Source organism: Narcine bancroftii, chromosome 7 (assembly GCF_036971445.1).
Source record: "Narcine bancroftii isolate sNarBan1 chromosome 7, sNarBan1.hap1, whole genome shotgun sequence".
NCBI lineage: Eukaryota > Metazoa > Chordata > Chondrichthyes > Torpediniformes > Narcinidae > Narcine > Narcine bancroftii.
This window is the reverse complement of record NC_091475.1, coordinates 212,689,098-212,701,709: the sequence shown is the minus strand read 5'-3', so window position 1 is coordinate 212,701,709 and position 12,612 is coordinate 212,689,098. Positions and strand designations below refer to the sequence as shown.

Below are 12,612 nucleotides of genomic sequence, written 5' to 3'. Positions count from 1 at the left end.
TGGTTTTGAGGCCTGGCCGGTGTCAGGAGAAGCCAAGGCCGCTTCCCAGCGCCTGGAACCGGAGGCCTTGGGCCTGACCTCGCCAGGACCGTTGCCCACTCCCCCTCCCTGCCGCAGGCCAACCCGCGACTCACGGTGACGGGGCCACTGATCTGCCGAGATGCCGCCCTGCAGCGAGAGCCGATGCCCCCGCACTGTCGTTGTCCAACCCGATCACCCGCAAACCCTGCCCTCCCACACACAGGCCTGAGTAAATATTATGAACTTTAATCTCAGGATAAAACGATCTTCCAATAGTTTCATGTCACAGTGATAAATATATTCCTGGTTAAAAATGGTCCTGCACCTGGATACAAGCTCATTAGGCATAAAACTTGAAAAGTGTGTAAATCAAAGGATATCTGTACCAATGGAAAAAGGGCATGGCAAATAACCCTGCTAGAGTTCATGCCCACAATCAGTCACCCATTTGATTGTTTCAGGAATCATGTTATTCTCCCACATTCTCAATAGCCCTCAGATTTTACTATTCGACAGCACACTAGCAACATTTGACAAATCCTCTATAGAGAAATATTATTTATTGAATATTTTATTTCTCATTTGTTAATGCTTCTGGAAAGAGTTTATCCAAAACTATTATTAAACATTTATTTTAATAAGAAAAAGTTTAACATTACATATGTTGAAAGAAGAGAAAACATGCAGATGTTGTTGAAAATTTTCAATAAATATTTAGTTCGGCCCTCGACTTAGTCCAAGTTTTTAATTTTGGCCCTCCGTGAATTTGAATTTGACACCCCTGATGTAGAGGTTAAAGAGGAGGAAGTGCTTGCTGCCTTACGGTGAATAAAGATAGATAAATCTCCTGGGCCAGATATGTTCTTCCCTCAGACCCTGAGGGAGTCTAGAGTAGAAATTGCAGGAGCCTGGGCAGAAATATTTCAAATGTCCTTAGCCTTGGGTGAGGTGTCAGAGGGGAGCTCATCTTGTTCTGTTGTTTAAAAAAAGGCTCCAAAGGTAAACTAGGAAATTACAGGCTGGTGAGCCTGATGTCAGTAGTGGGTAAATTATTGGAGGGTGTTCTGAGAGATCGGATATACAAGTATTTGGACAGCCATGGCTTTGTGCTTGGTAGGCCGTGTTTAATGAATCTTTTTTGATGTAGGCAACAAACAACAATGGTCCCAGCACCAATCCCTGAGGCCCACCACTAATCACAGGCCTCCAGTCTTCTCCCACATTCCAATGACCTAAGGGGTTTGTGGGTTAATTGGTCATATGGTATATTTGGGCTGTTTGGGCTCGTGGGCCCAAAGGACCTGTTACTGTGCCATATATGTTAAGTAAATAAAATGAAACTATTTACAGTTGCAATTATCGCAAATAAAAAGATCTAGTTCAATGGTACAGACAGATCTTTTGTCCTTGAGTAGCATTATGGGAAGGTTCAAGAGCCTGATAGCTGTTGGGAACAACTATCCTTGCAACAAGAGGTTCTGGACTTCAGTCTTTGAAGGTAGCAGTGAGAAAAGGGTGTGAGCAGGTTGCTTTGGATGATACAAAGAATGAGAGGGATTTGTGTTACTGAGGGTAAGCAAGCATTAGATGATTCCAGTGAAAACAATTGGAAGAATGATGCCGAAAAATGAGAGGCAACCAGAGAGAGTGCAATAGAGAGTTACAGGATACCGTAAAACCCCAGGTATCCAGCACCAATGGGGATTGGTAGATGCCAGTGAATTGAGTGAATTTACTGGTTGTTTGAAATTGCATAATTGGTGAACTAAACTAACTGCTAGGGAGCACTGATTTTAAACTTTTGTATTTATTTTCTGTGATTTGTTTTTTTTGCCGATTGCTTGAGGCTGCTGGTTGCTTGAATTCAGAATGATGGGGATTTTACAGTATTACTGTCCTGGCCTCCACAGAGAGACTGAGATTAGTAACTGTCAAAGAGAAAGCCATTAAAATTTCACACTGGGCTGTGGCCCTAAACTTGTATTCAGGGCCATTCTACTGATACCAGGGACAAATCTAAAGGGAAAGATTTACCTGCAAGTTGGGAAAGTCTTGAGCGATCAGCGATAGATTCCGCAGGCCATTCGCACTAAGATCCAATTCCTTGAGAGATGGAAACAACCGAAATGGCTCTGATAGCAACACAAAAGCAAGTGATTATATATTGACATGCACACACGCGCGCCCACACACGAATGCTGAGAAGCCACATCATTCTGCTGTCTAATTCAAAGGATCTCAACATAAAGCACAAGGGATTGTTGTCTGAAGAGGGCACTCAAAATCTCACACACACAGCATCTTTCAGCTGCTCCCGTTGGGGAAGAGATACAGGAGTATCAGAACCAGCACCACCAGGCTGAGGAACAGCTTCTTCCCATGGGCAGTGAGAATGTTGAACGACCAACGGAACTGCTCACACTGACCCTCCAAGACTCTCATATTCATGAAACAAAATGTATTTATTTGTATAGATGTGCATTATTTGTCTGTATGTGTGTGGTGCCTGGTTGTGTGTCTGCATGTTTTGCACTGAGGACCAGAGAACGCTGTTTTGTCAGGTTATACTTGTACAATCAGATAACAATAAAATTGACTTGAATAGGAATAAAGCATAATGGATGCATTACAGGGGTTTTCTGCCCTTATCCAGGTGCTAGGTATACTTCTTTAATAACTAATTGAGTCTTAAACATGGGAGAAATTATGTTCTGGAACGATGAGAAATACAATAAATACGAGGCTACGTATGATACAATATAATTGGTTACACAGACTATACATTACACCGCAAAAGTTAAATAAATGGGACCCAACAGTATCTGATAGATGTTTTCGATGTAAAAAAGAAATGGGAACAACAATTCATGCAATCTGGACATGTGAGAGAGTAGAAAAGTTTTGGGATGATCTCAATCAGATATTAAATAAAATAACAGAAAACAATATACCAAAGAATCCAGAGATCTTTCTCCTAAGTAACATAAAAAACAAAGAATTTGGAATTGACTTGGAGGATGCACAAAAAAGATTTGTTAAGATAGCCCTAGCCGTAGCAAAAAAATGTATTATGTCAACCTGGAAATTGGAAGATAATTTGAAAATACAACAATGGTATATAGAAATGAATAAATGTATTCCATTAGAAAAAATAACATATAGTTTAAGAAATAATATTGAAATATTCGAACAAGTATGGGAGCCTTACATTAAATACAATAGCGAAAACCTACCGGGAACAAACATTACCTAAGTTGATGGAAAGAGAAGGAAAGAAAAGAATGGACTCAGTAGAATTTCTGGTGTATTTTTGTTGAATGACAACATTGTCTGACTGGCTTAATGCAACCTAGATTGTATACCTAAAATGGATGAGAGGGGGGGTGGGGGGGTGGTTTGGGAGGAGGGGGGGGGGGGGGAGAAAAAGACACTGTATATGTGTGAAAAAGAAAAAGTGTATATCATGGCTAATGTGATTTATGGTGTGAAAAATAAAAAATTTAAAAAAACAAATAAATAACTAGTTGAGTCTTACCGAAAGGTAAATGGTTCGCTGCTGCATTTATATAAGCCACACTATCAAACAAGTGAAAATCTTCTTCGTTAACCTGAAGGACACAAGGTGGAGAAAAAGAAACTGCAATAAAAGAGTGTTTAAAAACTGTTATTAGTTTATTATGTACCTTATATTATTGGTCTTAAATCAAATGGATTCTAATTTACAAGAGATGTTAAAAATTGTACTTCAGGTTATTGGTAAATTTTATGACTGTGTAGCATTCGTGCTACGGAGCAAATAATGAGAACAGCAGTCGACAGGTTCATTCCAAAACTCGTTGCTTTATGGTTTGCTCACTGAACAATTTAAAGGCACTTTCTGTTCCCGCCGCTGGGAAGCAGAAGTTGTGTCACTGATTAGCAGCTATTCGTACTTTGCACGTGCTCTCCCCAGAATCAGCGATCTCACTTCCCACAACCCAAAGTCTGCACTTTCTTCTGTTTGGGCGGCGTGCCTCTACATTTTGGTGCTTGCACTTTAACCGGCTTTTCCAAGTCCACATGCGCTGGCTTTAATCGGTCAATCGTGAACACCTTCTCTTTACCCCCCAAGTCAACACAAACGTAGACCCATTGATTTTTACTAAACTGTCCTTTGTATGGCCGCTGCAGCAGTGGCTGGTGTGCTCCCCTTCAAAGAAAGACACACTCACAGTCCTTTCATTGTCTGGGAATGGAGGTCAGTGTTCATCTGTGTCGTGAGGTCAAGATGGATGCCAGATTACCCAGCCTTTCGCAGGGCTTGCTCAGGGCGGCTGTGGTGTCTGCCTTGGGGCAGGTAGGAATTCGCCAGGGACTGCCAGGAGGTTTCCGTAGAGCAGTTCGGCTGAAGAAGTTTGCAGATCTTCTTTGGGCGCTGTGTGGATCCCGAGTTGAACCCAGGGAAGCTCATCAACTCAGTTTGGGCTTTTCAGCCTAGGCATAAATGCCAATTTCAAGTGTCTATGGAAGTGTTCCACTAGGCTGTTTGATTGTAGGTGATAGACTGGGTGTGATGCAGCTGGGTTCCTAACAAGCTGGCTACGGCGGCCCACAGGCTTGATGTGAACTGGACTCCTCTGTCCGATGTGATGTGGGCTGGGATGCTGAAAAGTGTGACCCAAGTTCCGACTAGGGCCCTCGCACAGCATTTGGTGGTAGTGTCTGTAAGGGGAACAGCCTCTGGCCATCTGATGAAACAGTCCACCATGGTGAGGAGGTACCATACTCCCCGCGATACTGGCAGTCGCCCTACAATGTCGATGTGGATGCGGTCGAATCAGTGGGTTGTGGGTTGGAACTGCTGTGGGGGGTCTTTAGTATGCCTCTGGACTTTGGCTGTCTGACACTGAGGGCATGTCCTCGTCCAGTGGCTGACTTGTTTTTGTGTGGCAATGCCACACGAACTGACTGGATAACATACGGACTGTGGTTCGGATAGAAGGGTGTGCGAGTAGAATACACGCCATCTCCAGGCTGCCAGGACAATGGGGCTGACATTGCCCACGGCTGTATTGCAAAGGAGGGTCTGCTCACCTGGACCCAAGGGTACATCCTGCAGCTGCAGGCCAGAGATTGTGGTCCTGTAGCTGTGTGTCTCCTCATTGTGCCTCTACTAGCTGTGAGTAGTTGATCCCCTGTGCCAATGCTTGGATGGTTAGCCTGGATAAAGCGTCCACCACGACGTTGTCTTTACCGGAGATATGCTGGATCACTGTCGTCTACTCCAATATATACGAAAGGTGCCGCTGGCTTGTGGTCAGTGAAAGCTATAAACAGTCTGCCTTCCAAAAAGTATCTGAAGTGCTGGATCACCAGGTAGAATACTAACAGCTCTCTGTTGAAAGCACTGTATTTCAATTCAGATAGTCTTTAATGTCTACTAAAGAAGGCTGAGGGCTTCCAGTGTCCATCCACGAGTTGTTCCAGTACTCCGCCGATTGCCGAGTTTGATACATCCATTGTCGGAACATTGATCCTGGGGTGTACTAGCATGGCAGCATTTGTCAGGGCTTCCTTTATTTGGATGAAAACAGCTTCTGCCCTCGTATTCCAAATGATGACTTTCTTTTTACCCAACATCAGGGTGAACAGTGGTCGCATGATGCTGGCTGCTGATGGGAGGAAGCAATGGTAGAAATTTACAATGCCCACAAATTCCTGCAGCCCTTTGACTGTAGTAGGCCTTTTGAACTGTCGGATGGTTCTACCTTGTTTGGCAGAGGAGTTGCACCGTCCTTTGAGATCCTGTGGCCCAGGAAATCGATGGTCTTCCACCCAAACTGGCATTTGGTCAGGTATACAGTTGACGGAGGTGGGATAAGTGCTCTGTACGGTTCCTGCTGGCGATCAGGATGTCGTCCAGGTACATGAATAGGAAATCCAAATTCTGGCCCACTGCATCCATTAGGTCCTCTGGCTGCACTGGGATTTGATGGTAGCCACATACCAGGTCAACTTTTGAGGTGTTGACTCCATGTAGATTGGCTGCAAAGCCTTGGATGTGTGGTAGGGGGTAGTGGTGGCTTCATTCAGCTATCTATAGTCCCCACAGGGCCACCAACTCCCAGCTGTCTTCGGCACCATGTGTAGCAGTGAGACCCAGGGGCCGTCAGACCTGCAGACAATCCCAAGCTTTTCCATGCACCCGAACTCCTCCTTGGCCAAATGGAGTTTGTCCAGGGGTAGTCTTCTAGCCGTTTCGTGTAGGGGTGGCCCTTGAGTGATGATGTGGTGCTGCGCTCCATGCTTTGGCATGGTCGAAGTGAACTGCGTTTGAGTACTGATAGGAATTCATCAAGGAATCTGGTGTACTCGTCGCTACTGAGTCCAGGTGTGGGACAGGCTTCACTGAGAGGGAACGTTTGAAAGGTTTTGGCATGGACAAGCCTCTGACCCTTCAGGTCGACCAGCAAATCGTGGGCCCTAAAGAATTCTGTCCCCAGGAGCAATTTGTCCATGATGGGCAATGTGAAATCCCTTTTAAATGCGTTGGCACTGAGTTGTAGTTGGACCTTGCATTTGCCGTAGATCCGAATGAAACTGTTGTTTGCGACTCTCAACGTGGGTCCATGTTTCTAGTGCAGTGCACCCACTGATTGGGTTGACACTGATTTCTGACCCATGTCCACGAGGAAACGGTGCCTGGACCTCTTGGCCCACCTATGCAGCAGGCTGTCAGGGTGGTCAGCTGCCGCTGATGGCTTTGACATGGTGTTTCGCTGAAATGTGCAGGGTGGTTGGCAGTGGTAACTTCTGTACACCATCTTTGATGGTAGAAGCACTAAGGGTCCTCTGTGTCCTCATTCTTCCGTTGGGATTGCTGACGCTCCTGTATCCCACTGGGTTTGGCTGGCTGTGGGTCCTTATCCTGGACAGCTGGCTGACGGTAGCTTCATTCTCCCTCCTGGTTTTCCAGAGGATGTCTGCAATTGCCAGCATCAGCTGGATGTTGTTGGACAAATGTTCAAGGAATGCCTGCTCAAACATGAGTCAGGGCTTGTGTCCCTCTGCCAGCGGTAGCATTTTGTCCATTAAAGCTGCCCTGCCCTGTTGCCCAGACCGTCTAGGTGCATCAGCCTGGCTGCTCTTTTGCGTCTGGAGACTACGAAGGTGCTGAGCAGCAGCGCTTTCAAAGCTGCATATTTTCCTTCCTCTGGTGGGGAATGGATGAAGTCATCTACCTGGGCAGCTGTTTTTGGTCCAAGGAGCTCACCATGTGGAAGCGCTTTGTGGAGTCTGATGTTATTTGTCTGATCTGGAACTGTGCCTCTGCTTGACTGAACCAAGTGAGGGCTCACAGTTTCCAGAAGGTAGGAAGTTTTAACGCAACGGCGTTCACTGCTGCTGTATCCATGATGTTGGATCCAAAATACCTTTTAGACCATCTGGGTCACAGATGTAGCATTCGTGCTACGGAGCAAATAACGAGTCCGGCAGTCCACAGGTTCATTGCAAAACTTGCTGCTTTATTGTTTGCTCACTGAGCGTTTTAAAGGCACTTCCTGTTCCTCCTGCTGGGAACCAGAAGTTGCATCGCTGACTGACAGCTATTCACACTTCGTACATGCAGGGCCTTTCCTTGAGGGGAAGCGGAAGATGCCTGGAACCATCTTGATTTAGACTGCTCTGACCACGCACACATTACAATTGGAGCCAGTTCACCTGAATAGTTGGTCGCCACAACTGTAAATATGACCTGACTGTGTCTGAAGTTGTTAATGATCCCGACAATAAACATGCAAGGCCAATATTCCACATGCCAACACCAGTGCAAGTACCGCCCGAAATGAATATCCCAAAGAGACGCAACACAGTCAGATGTGACATCTTTTGGCTGAGATATTAAAAAGCCTCTACATCTACTCCTCTTCTTTTTAATATTTTTTTATTTTTCACTCCATGAACCATATCAACCAAAATATGTGCAAACGTATCTCATTAAATTTACACAGTGGTCTTTTCTCCCCCCACCCACATTCCCTCCCTCCCCTCTACCCACCCCCCTCCAAAACCCATAAATATTCAACATATACAATACAATAAAACCACAAAACAATATTTTCACCCAAAGGAAAATGAACAAGAAAAATGTGTCATCTATTTATTACACACTGATTCTAGTCGTTTTGTCTTCTTATCATTTTCATTCTCATTTTAGGGAATGGAGGTCTGAGCAAGCTCTCTCTGATATGTTCCATGTACGGTTCCCAAATTTGTTCAAACATTGTGACTTTATTTTTTAAATTGTACGTTATTTTTTCCAATGGAATACATTTATTCATTTCCATGTACCATTGCTGTATTCTCAGGCTCTCTTCCATTTTCCATTTTCCAAGTTGACATTATACATTTTTTTGCTATCACTAAGGCGATCATAATGAATTTTTTTTGCACTTTATCCAATTTGAGGCCTAATTCTCTACTTCTTATGTTACTTAAAAGAAATATCTCTGTTTTTTTTGGTATGTTATTTTTTGTAATTTTATTTAGTATCTGATTTAGTTCTTTCCAAAATGTATTCACTTTCGTACATGCCCAAGTTACATGTCCTGTTGTTCCCATTTCCTTCTTACAGCGAAAACATCTATCTGATAATGTTGGATCCCATTCTTTTATCTTTTGAGGCGTGATAGATAACCTGTGTAACCAATTATACTGTATCATGCGTAACCTTGTGTTTATTGTATTCTTCATAGTTCCAGAACATAACTTTTCCCATACATCATTTTTTATCTTCCCCAACCAACCAATTTTCCCTTGCAACCGCTGCAACCGTGCCTGCCTGTCCCGCATCGGACTTGTCAGTCACCAACGAGCCTGCAGCAGACGTGGACATACCCCTCCATAAATATTCGTCCGTGAAGCCAAGCCAATCGGCCAATCTGTTTGCTAATAATTTCACTATTATCTTATAGTCTGAATTAAGTAGAGATATTGGTCTATATGATGCTGGTGTTAGTGGATCTTTCCCCGTCTTTGATATTACTGTAATTATTGCTGTCTTACATGAATCTGGCAAGTTTTGTGTTTCTTCTATCTGGTTCATTACTTCCAGGAGAGGAGGAATTAATAACTCTTTAAATGTTTTATAGAATTCTACTGGAAATCCATCCTCTCCTGGTCTTTTATTGTTTGGCAGCTTTTTTAATATATCCTGTACTTCCTCTATTTCAAATGGTTTTATTAGTTTGTTTTGTTCCTCTTCTTGCAATTTTGGCAGTTCAATTTTAGCTAAAAATTCCTCTATTTTATCATCTTTCCCCTCATTCTCAGTTTGATACAATTGTTCATAAAATTCCTTAAAATTTTCATTAATCTCTGTTGGGTTATATGTAATTTGTTTGTCCTTTTTCTTTGATGCTAGTATCGTTCTTTTAGCTTGTTCTGTTTTAAGTTGCCAGGCTAATATTTTATGTGTTTTTTACTCCCAGTTCGTAATAGTTTTGCTTTGTTTTCATTATGTTAATCTCCATCTTGTACATTTGTAATGTTTCATATTTAATTTTTTTTGTCCGCCAATTCTCTCCTTTTCATTATATCATCCCTTTTTACTAATTCCTTTTCTGTGCTTACTATCTCCCTTTCCAACTGCTCTATTTCCCGATTGTAATTCTTTTTCCATCTTAGTCACATAACTTATTATCTGCCCTCTAATGAAGGCTTTCATTGCATCCCATAATATAAATTTGTCTTTCACTGATCCTGTGTTTATTTCAAAATATGTTTTAATTTGGCATTCAATAAACTCCCTAAATTCCTATATTTTAAGTAGCATGGAGTTTAACCTCCATCTATATGTTCTTGTTGGAATGTCCTCAAGTTCTATTGCTAATAATAGGGGTGAATGATCCGATTATAGTCTAGTTTTTATACTTAGTTTTCCTAACTCTCCCTTGAATATGGGCCGACAACAAAAACATATCAATCCTTGAGTAAGTTTTGTGCCTACTCGAATAATATGAAAATTCCTTCTCTCTTGGGTGTTGCCTCCTCCATATATCCATAAGTTTCATTTCCTGCATTGATTTAACCATAAATTTGGCTACTTTATTCTTTTTACTAGTCTTTTGTCCAGTTTTATCTAACATTGGGTCCAAATTAAGGTTAAAATCCCCTCCTATCAATATATTTCCTTGTGTGTCTGCAATTTTCAAAAAAATATCCTTTTGATCCTCCTCTATGGCACATATATATTGAGCAAATTCCAAAAATTTTACTAAGATGGATCTTGGTTTTTGATGTATCTGTGGTTTCAGAGCTAATGCTCTGTGTGCCCTTTCTATTTCCATTTCTTCCTGCATTTCTGTCGTTCCCAGGACCTTCGGGATCCATCCTTTTATAAATTCCTTCATGTCTGTGCCTTCTTCACCCTCCTTCAGGCCCACTATTTTTATGTTGTTTCGCCAACTATAATTTTCCAACAAATCAATTTTCTGAGATAACAACTCTTGTGTCTCTAATTTTTTTGTCACTTTCTTCCAATTTTTCTCTTAACTCATTCACTTCCATTTCTACAGCCGTTTCTCGCTCTTCCACATTCTCTACTCTTTTCCCTATTTCTGTCATTACCAGTTCTAACCTTTGCATTTTATCTTCTGTTCTTTTCATTTTCCTTTCAATTGCATTAAATTCTAATGACAACCTTTCTTTTATTGATCTCATTTGTTCTTCAAAAAAGACTTTGTCTATATTCTGTTCATCAGTTTTACCTTTTATTTCTCTTTGTCCATCAGTTTTATCTTCTACTTCTCTGTGAAGATCTTGGTCTTCTTTTTCCTCTTCTTCTGTGTCTGTACCTATGTTTGTGTCTTCTTCTTCCTCTTCTCCTCTTTGTGTCTGTGTCTCTTTTGTTTTCCCTGATGAGCTGCTTATATCCCTTTGTCAGGCCTCTTCTTGCTGGACCTCTTGTTGCTGGCCTTCCCCTCCTGGGTTGCTTGTCTGTTGTACTTCCTGACGTTGATCTTCTTGTCGGTCATCCCTCCGTATAGCTCCCACATCTGTTTCATCGCTCCCTCTTCTGCTGTCTTCCTCGTCCTACAGCTGAGTGCCCTGATGTCGGGCATCCCTCAGCTGTTCACGCTGTGGCAGCCCGCTCCTCTGCTGAGCCCCCCTCCCACTGGTGTCCTCTTTCTCCTTTGATTGCGCACTTTTATTTGGCTCCGAGAGTCATTTTTGTAGTCCACCGGCTGGTGAGTCGCGACTCCGCAGGGCAGGCACTGACCTCGAGAGTAGGGCACTCGTCGCCACCACAGCGTCCTGTTCCTTCTTGCAGATATTGCATTCTTTTTTCTCTGGCTTCTTTTCTACTTCTTTTCCAGTTGTTCTTACTTTCTCCTTCTTGGAAGCCATCTTCTTTCTCTTCTCTGTATCTATATCTTCTATTTTATTTTTGTTATACTTTGCTTTTTCCTAACTTTTTTCCTATTTTCCTGGAGAGGGCTGGTTTTCCCGACCGGCCACTCCTCCATCATGTGACTCCTCCCCCTCTACATCTACTCTTGAGTGGGCATGAAATGCTCCTTGGTCCAGATCCAAGTGAAACCATGAAAAGAGACATAGTCAACACTTATGTGTTGTTTCCATTTTGCTCTTTGGAAGCTTGTATATGAATTAGAATCATTGAACAATGCAGCACAGAAATGGGCCCTTCTGCCCATCTAGACTGTGGCAATCTATTATTCTGCCTAGTCGACTGTGGTGATACACCACTAACCTACTGCAGGGGAAACCTGCAGGAAGAGCACTGGAGGACAAGGCAACACCTGACCAGCTGTCAATCTTTCCATATAACCATTTACGGAGCGGAAACAAGCCATATCAGCCTTTCAAGTCCGCACCGGTTCACTAGAACAACTCCACTAGCTCAAACTTCCCACTCACCGCCAATAAACCTCCAACCCCCTGAATGGACCAAGCCCCACCGGGTCGGCTGCCAATCACCCTCTGGGATATAAGCTACATCTGTTCCCTCGAGGTCAGTCTCACAGCCAGCTCTATGGAAATTTGTGTGGAATAAAGCCTGTTGAACAGACTTTATGGTTTGTGTCTGCTTTTCTGCTCAATAGCGCATCTCATCGACTTGCACCATTGCCCTCCATACCTCTCCCACCCAAAAACTTCCCTTAAATGTCAATTAGCCCCCACCTTTTTTTCTGACAACTATTCTTTTTTTTAAAATTTTTTATTTTTCACACCATAAATCACGTTAGCCATGATATACACTTTTTCTTTTTCACACATATACAGTGTCTTTTTCTCCCCCCCCCCCCCTCCTCCCAAGCCACCCCCCCACCCCCACCTCTCATCCATTTTAGGTATACAATCTAGGTTGCATTAAGCCAGTCAGACAATGTTGTCATTCAACAAAAATACACCAGAAATTCTACTGAGTCCATTCTTTTCTTTTCTTCTCCTTCCATCAACTTAGGTAATGTTTGTTCCCGGTAGGTTTTCGCTATTGTATTTAATGTAAGGCTCCCATACTTGTTCGAATATTTCAATATTATTTCTTAAACTATATGTTATTTTTTCTAATGGAATACATTTATTCAT

General features: G+C 42.7%; 1 protein-coding gene across 1 annotated transcript in view; it reads right to left on the bottom strand.

Moving 5' to 3' along the window:
- LOC138740096 (X-ray radiation resistance-associated protein 1-like) overlaps positions 1-12,612 on the bottom strand; it is a 69,443-nt gene that overhangs the window by 16,605 nt on the left and 40,226 nt on the right. Inside the window, exons 5-6 of the mRNA XM_069892512.1 lie at positions 3,557-3,629; positions 2,056-2,153 (exon numbers count right to left, since the gene is read on the bottom strand). Coding sequence (XP_069748613.1) covers positions 2,056-2,153; positions 3,557-3,629 — 171 coding nt within the window. The remainder of the gene's footprint in view (positions 1-2,055; positions 2,154-3,556; positions 3,630-12,612) is intronic.